The sequence below is a fragment of the Apium graveolens genome, unplaced genomic scaffold (genome assembly GCF_009905375.1).
Source record: "Apium graveolens cultivar Ventura unplaced genomic scaffold, ASM990537v1 ctg4523, whole genome shotgun sequence".
In the NCBI taxonomy this organism is placed as follows: Eukaryota; Viridiplantae; Streptophyta; class Magnoliopsida; order Apiales; family Apiaceae; genus Apium; species Apium graveolens.
The window spans coordinates 65,432-73,833 of NW_027418581.1; the positions used below are offsets into that span (position 1 = coordinate 65,432).

The 8,402-nt window shown below is 30.9% G+C and overlaps 1 protein-coding gene across 1 annotated transcript; it reads left to right on the forward strand.

Annotated features, from left to right (window-relative positions):
• The first annotated feature begins 3,883 nt into the window (after positions 1-3,883).
• On the forward strand, positions 3,884-6,135 carry LOC141702019 (putative Histone-lysine N-methyltransferase ATXR5). Its single transcript, XM_074505728.1, has 5 exons — positions 3,884-4,325; positions 4,811-4,885; positions 5,432-5,583; positions 5,721-5,821; positions 5,910-6,135. Exons 1-5 carry the CDS (start codon positions 3,884-3,886, stop codon positions 6,133-6,135), a joined length of 996 nt encoding a protein of 331 aa, XP_074361829.1.
• Positions 6,136-8,402: the final 2,267 nt, after the last annotated feature.

Genomic DNA, 8,402 nt, shown 5'->3' on the forward strand with positions numbered 1-8,402 from the left:
TCAATTTTCGAATGATATTCTACAAATATCACAATTTTAATGAAAATTTTGCACATTGCACAGATTTTACAAGTCAAACGTTGCAAAATATATTATTCTACAAAACATGCTTACTTTGCACAAAATAAATGTTCATGTTCCAGAATATACATATTGTACTTGTAAATATATGAGATTTGCATGATTTTATTGAAGTAATGATATTTGTGAAACATGTTTTGCAAGATAACACGTTTTAGAAGATATTTTATTTGCAAAACATAGATGGACTTTATAAGGTGAACTCCATACAACTTTACTCTATAAGTGACTCATAATTTAACAATATTCAGTCACGAGTCAACTGTTTTTATATTTTAAAGCATTTTTAATCACATATTAGAAGATAGATGCACACATTATACTTTACTACCCTATAACTAGTACCATTCATGTTTGTTAAAATAATTATTATTTTATTATTTTTATTTTAAATATCATATATATTGTAGACACAGATGAAATATAATTATATGAATCCATTATATTAACGAAATTTAAGTAATTATATTGAATTTATTTTATTAAATAAAAAAAATTCATAAAGAAGCTCTCTTTTCTTCTTCTTTTTTAAAAAAAATATTTTAAATATTCCCAATCTCATCGATTAATTTATAAAATTCATACAAGATTGTGTAATTATATCGATTAAATTTTGATCACTGGGAGGATAGTAGTTTTAAAATTATCAAAGATTAATTTTTTAATTTCCAATCAAAAATCAACCAGAAATTGATTTATTTTATTTTTTATTATATATAATTACAAATTTTAATTACCAAAATTAAATCAAAGTTGCACAATTTTTTAATTTAAAAAATCATTGAACTTTAATTATAGAGTTTAGAGTAATTTTACAGTAGGAATCATAATAAATCACACTTATCAAAAATTATTAAAAAGTAAAATTAAATTTAAAATTTTTTTTCCAAATTTTAATTGTTAAACTTTTTAGAATCCCATACAGTCTATCCAAGGTGAATTCCTTGTAATCTTGAGAGTTTCTTAATAAGATTGTCATACATTTCCATTTCTTTGGTAGAGATCTGAAGAATTTGAGGTTTGAGTCCTTTGTTTAATAGACTCTTCCATGCAACTTTAGAGCATTCCGCAGTTTTTGAAATTTAGTGAAAATGTCAGTGAGTGACTCACTTTCTTCACTATGAAAATGCTCATATTGCTGAATCAAGAGTTGCATTTTATTTTCCCTTACTTGCTCAGTTCCATCACATATAACCTGAATAGTATCCCAGACCTCTTTAGCAGTTTTACAGTTTATGATGTTGTCAAACATGTTACCATCAACACCGTTAAACAAAATGTTCATGACCTTCTTATCCTTATGAACTTGTTTAATATCTGGATGAGACCATTCTGCTCTAGGCTTTCGGATGGATGACTTATTTACTATAGCAGCTCTCATAGGGACATGTGGGCCTTTCTCAATGCAGTCCACATATTCTTAATCTTGAGAGAGTAGATGCAGGTGCATCTTCACCTTCTAATGGTGATAGGTGTCTTTGTCCAGAAATGGAATTAACAAGTGCTGCATTTTTTTGGCAAACACAAAGAGGAAGGTTTGTAGAAAATCTCACAGGTCATTTTCAAGGTGCTCCTCTGGATTTACCAAATTTAGCTTATTTCCTTGATTGTCTGAACTTATTTCCCAATTTCACATTGTTTTCTTCAATCTGGTGTTGGAGTTGCCTATAGAATTCAAATTCATCCTCATTTGACTGATCCAGCTTTTTTTGTATCTCCTTGAGAGTTTCATTGCTAAAAAGTTTTAGCTGGTCTTCCAATTTAAAGAATCTTCTGATGTATTTTTCATCCTTGAACTCCATTATCCAATATGGCCTCAAATGCACCCTATCTCCAGTAAAAGGAATGGTTAATACTCTTGGTAGTGCATTTGGATTTCTTCTGTTGTTCATTATCTCCTCAATTTTGTTCAGTACCATTTTTGTTTACCTACTACTATTGAAGGAAATAATGGAAACTAAACATAGTCTCTAGTCGTTAGTCCACCTTTTGAAGAAATCTATCTATTTATAAAATTAGATGTTGAAGAAATCGATCAAATAGTTGAATTGGGGTTACCGGAAAGTGCCCGGAATTCTGCTAGATTTTTTTTAAACCTGGAAATACAAACTTACGACGGTTGTTCATCACATATTCCGTCGTAAATAGGCCCTAATTCCTAAAATATGACATTTTTTCTGTCAAAAATTTCTAACTTACGACGCATTTTTCTGTCATAAAATTATGTTTTATCTTATTAAAAGTGGGTCCCGTAAAGTAATATCCGACGTTTTTTCCGTCGTAAGTATATAACTTACGACGTTATTTTTCATCGTATTTTGCTATCTTACGACGATATATACCGTCATAAGTAGATTTATTATTTTATTGATTATGTGGGCTCCTACTTCCTAACTTGCGACGCAATTTTATCTTCTGACAAAAAACGAACTTACTACTCAACCAAAAATGACGATTTTTTTCCTTCGTAAATGGCTCAATTACGACAATTTCAGTTCAAAAAAACCATCGTAAATGGCCAGATTTGTTGTAGTGTATCAGGTACAAGCTTTTAGATATTCTTTAAAACTTGGATATTGTGTCATTCTATTGTGTAAAATATGTACATCTTAAATGCCTTTGATGTGGTGTTACATAATACCAAGTTTTGTGGTTTTCATTTATAGACGCTGGCCACGGTTTAAGTTGGGATACATCAAATATAAAGATGATGGTTGATTTTTTGAATTATTATCAAAACTGGGATCCTTCCTACACAAGGCATAGGACATTGCATAGCTGCTACACATGTTTCGTCCCAAATGACGTACCGGCTTAAAAATTTGGATTCTTAGTTTTCTTACAACTTGTATCATATGTCCTACGCTACTGTGTACTGATGATTATAGATGTATTGGTTGAATGATAATTAGTTGAATGTATTTTCTAAATTGTGCAATGGTCATATATTTTATGACTCCAAGGTTTTTAATTTTGTTAATGCATCAATTTTCTTGTAAGAAAATGGATGTCTAATAATTCAATATACATCATTTTTACTGTGAAACAGCTTATGTGAAAGAATAAAATATACATCACTTTTGTTGTGTTAAAAATGATGTCTAAAATTACAATATACATTAGTTTCTCTGTGTTGAAATCGAAGTCTAAAAATTGATAGACATCACTGTTTTGAAGGAAATATATGTCTAATGGGCTGAAAGACATCGGTGTATGACCGATGTCTACAATAGACATCACCGGCATCAATATCTGTTGTAAAACAACATAGACATCATCGAAAATCGATGTCTATGGACATTTTTCTTGTAGTAAATTGATTCATAGCAATTTTTATGGATCTTTTACATTATATCATAAAGGGGAGATGATGGGATGAGATTATCATTAAAGATACATCTTATAAAGCACGTTCCTATGATGGGGTAAGTGGTGTAGGAAATGTAATAGGTACACGTGGAATAGTGGACAATGTGCCAAGGAGAAAATCATGTTTAATTGCTACTTGAAATATTATGATCAAACAAGATTTCTTTCATGCTACTTTTAGAGGCCAATTTTTTTGCTTTTCTTTAACTCACCTACTAAAATATATATTGATAACGGCTATATTGGTAACGGCTATATTGGTAACCGCTAAACCCTAGAAAACTCCGCTCCTAGAAAACTCAGCCCCTAGAAAACTCCCCCTGTATTGTATCTATAAATCCCTTTTCACAAGCCCTCTCCCTATCAACATCTTCAATTACAAAAATCCCCAATTACAAAACACAAGCTCAGACATTTCACAACAGATCTGAAGATGTCTTCATTCAACACACCTATAGCTTCCCAACCCAACCACCCCCCACATTCTCAACCCAACCACCTCCCACAGTTTCCACCTAAGAAGGTCCCGCGTGTGCACAAGTTTAGGTCACTGGCCGATTTATATCAGGCCACAAAACAAGTTAATATACCAGTCGATTCTCGGCCCCATCTTCCCAACATCTCCGGCCCCCCAGTCCACCCAAAAGAGAAATATATAGAAGATCTCCTGAAGGCAACCAAAGTTGTTGTGGCTCCACATATTTATTATAATGAGCTCACATGTAAGATATGTGGATTTGGGGACAAAGAGGACCAAATATTGATATGTGATGATTGTGATAATGGGTTTCATATGAAGTGTCTGAGACCGGCTGTTCTTGAAATTCCCCCTGAAAACTGGTATTGTGATGGTTGCCGCAGTAAGCACCCAGAAGGTATCTGTCACTCTACTTCATTACATTGTATGTTTGTGGGCGTCCTAATAAAATTAATATCTAAGTTTTAGTCGCACTGATCTGAAATACAAGTTAGTAATAATTGTTGTGACCTAAGTGTTGATTTTAGATTACAATTGTTACGATTGTTAATAAACCACTGGTTGTAGAATTCTGATTTCAAACTAAAGGCAAATGATAATAATAGTTTGAAATTTTAATATATCTAAATGTAAATAAATTTTAGCTAAAATTCATTATTATTATTATATTATTAATTAAATGTACAAATAAATGTAATTCACATAATTAAAATCTACACATTAAATGATAAATTTGTATTTTTAGTTTCAATAATGAACGTTTCTACTAAAAAAAGGTAGAACTTTGTGTGTTTGTAAATAGGAAAAATGTGGTCCTGAAATTTTTTTTATTTAATTTTACAATTGGGATTTCTTTTTAAATTTGATTTGATTATATTGCAGAATCAACCAGAGATGGATCTAGTAAATCAAGAAAGAGGTATTTTGGGATTATAGCTAAATACATTTCACCCGAAGGTAAGATTTTATTATTTTTAAATCAAGTTATAGATCATTTTTGGAATTGTGTATATATATATATGTTGTTAATCTATTTTTATTGTTATTTAGTATATGAAGTGTTTTAATTTTAATTTTAATTTTGCCAATTTCCATATTCTGTGACATAATTTTGCATTTTATCAATAGCATATTGTTTTATTAGTACTAATCTTGTCAAAAGCAAAAACAGACCATAAACCCCCCTAACTTCTTTGTAGCAGGTAGGGGCCTATTTCTCAAAGTTGTGTACATCATTTAAACTAACTAGGTACAACTAAAGATGTGCTAATTTTTCACATATACATTAAAAAAAATTGTTTCTTTACAAATGTAAATAATTGACATTTATCTTACTTGAGTTTTATATAAAATATATTTAAAAATATAAACATGATTCATAATATTTTTTCTACTTATAGTTGTATTATAAATTACTTAGTTGTATTATGAATTATTGTCATGACCACATATTTTTGAATCCATGCCAAAAAAAATCTACAAAATTTCTTCCGTACATTCCAGCAAATGATGTTGAGAGTAGGAACAGACAAATGGATTCTCTACGTTTTGCTCTGCAGAGTAAGAACGTAGCATTTAGTGATAAACTGACATACTCACATGACATGGCTCCTAAATCTGCTAATCAATCCAAGTATGAGGCAGATGACATCCAGGTATATACATTTTAAATTTATACTTGGTAATTATATGAGCACAACTTGTTTCCTTTGTTAAGTAATGTTCTTTTCTTTTCGAATTTATCTTAATTGAATGCACATTGTATTTAATGTTATATTTCTTATATGGTTAGGAACTATCTACAGTAGATTACATAACAATAAAGAAATGTAAAGCAATGATGAAAGAAGGAAAATGTCCTCCTCTTAAAGTTGTTTTTGATGAAGTGGAACGGTATAAAACATATTTCATAAATTAATTGGGTTTTGTTATTAATTATACAGATAGAATGTATATTAATTATGCATTTTTGCATTTCAAGGTACAAAGTTGAAGCAGATGGTCCAATCAAAGCCATGACTTTTCTTGCTGAGTATACAGGAGATGTAGATTTTGTCAGGAATCGGAGAGATGATGAGAATTTTGATAGCTTTATGACCCTCCTTACTTACAGAGACTCACAAGAAGAAGATGGTCTCTTTATTTGCCCTCACAAGCGGGGAAATATAGTTCGCTTCATCAGTGGCATTAACAACCATTCTGCATGAACACTTACCATATTAAGTAAAGAATTCATTTTAAAACTATAAAGTGTTAAAATTAGAAGGCCTAATAAAAATGAATTTATATTACAGTCTAACAATGGTAAGTGTTCATGTAGTTTTCATAGTCCATTGGTGTAGCACCTGCCTATACTTCAACAAATTTCTAAAACTTTATGTGAAATATATATATATATATACTTAGTCCTCTAAGATACAAAACTTGTCTGATTCCAAGCAATATCTAGTTTCCTACGTCCTAACTTATTTTTTAATAATCAAATTTACTTGTGAATTGGGAGAGAGAGAAATGAAGCTATAAAAAAGTAAAAAGTAAGTGATATGTACTAGTTAGGGAAGATATCACACTACACGAAACACACAATACAAGAAATATGGCTTTTTTGACCAGCTTATTTCGACCAACTCAAAATAATGACAAGAAATGACCGTGCAGAAATATCTGTCGGAATTTAAAACACAATAATGACCTACAGATAATGGCGATCAGTATATGTGTATTACCGACCACTTATTATGACCACGGTCAAAGGTTGTCAAATATTTTTTACTCTTGTTCGTGTGGTGTCTAGATCAAACAAAATTCTGATCAAGTAAATTGAATGTTGTTCGGTCGATAAATGTAAAAGTCAAACCTTGTTGAATAACCGTTAAACTGATCTACACATCAGCTAACTTCGACCAGTATACCAATCGGGTGTTGGTCGGTTTTTTTCGGGTGAAAAAGATGATCTCTAATTTTCTCTGCAGTTATCAGAAAATGAAGTGTTTATGTTTTTTGACCGATTATGGTTATATATACATGCATATGATCTATTTACTTATAGTTTATATCATCTTTTGATTTTGTTTCAAAATTTATAAGTTAATCTTGAGGTATATTGCATACACACATATATATATTGATGATGGTTATAAGTGTGTGTGTTCATGCGCGCATGTCTTTATGTATAAATATGGAGTATATATATGATCTAACATATTTTGTTTGTATTTTTTATAAATGTAGGCATGGATGCGAAAGATCGTTTCTACAGGGAAGTCGTCCGGTAACTCACCGAAGCGAAGGAAAACTTATCAAAGCTTGAACAAAAGATGTAGGAGAAGAAGATCGAAAATCAACTAATTTATGAGATGGACAAGTGTGGGATCAGGATGGAGGAATTTGAAGAGCAATTGAAGGTGATCGAGTATTTAAAGATGACTTACATCCATATTAGAGAATGTTGAATGTTGTTTTTTTTTCTTTTAATTATGTTAATTTATTCGGTGTAGGTATGAACTGCGATTTAATTTTTTTTGGAATGTAAATGATGAACAATGGATTTAATTATTGGTTTTTTATTTGAAATTTAAAAATTTTCCTGATAGCTTTAAAACTATCGGGCAAATTTTTAAGACATGATATAACCAATACCCACCAACTATTACGACTGATCTACTTAATCATGACCGATTGTGGCTTTTCTTGGGATTTATGCGAACAATGACTATATTCATCGTATATCGATCGAACTCATACAATACGGTCGATATCAGCCAGTCATTTCTATTTTTTAATCTAACTTATCATCTGACTCTATACCAACCACATTGGTCGGTAATTACACAGACAAATTTACTGACTGAGGCAACAGTCGGTAATATTTATCTATTGCAACCAACTTTAGGACCAAACATGATTGCAATTAGACATATTAAATTTTTCAACCAACCTATTTGATTGATTGGTGTGAGATATAATATTTTAATCACATAAAAGTTCGGAAACTGACCAATGGGGTTGCTTTGGAGGTTTTCCAATTATTTTTGCTTTTAGTACTTCTTGACGTCATTTTTTGTATAAGTTTAAGCTATTTACACACACAGACATATATATATATATTCCTCTATAGCTTGAGATATCTACACTCTTTCCCTTTTAATCTTCATCCAACTTTGTAGCTGTAGATATGGGCGTAGATGCAGGTGAACAATCAACCATACCAAACTTTTTCAACAAATCTTTGATATACTTAGTGTAGCTGATAAAGATTCCATCACTTCTTTGACTGACTTGAATTCCAAGAAAGTAACTCAATATCCCCACCATACTCATTTCATATTCACTCTACATAAGCTTAGAGAATCTTTGGCAAAACTTTTCATTTGTAGAACCAAAGATAATATCATCCACATAGATCTGAACTAGGATCATATCATCACCATACTTCTTGTAGAATAGAGTCTTGACAATAGTACCTCTAGTGAAT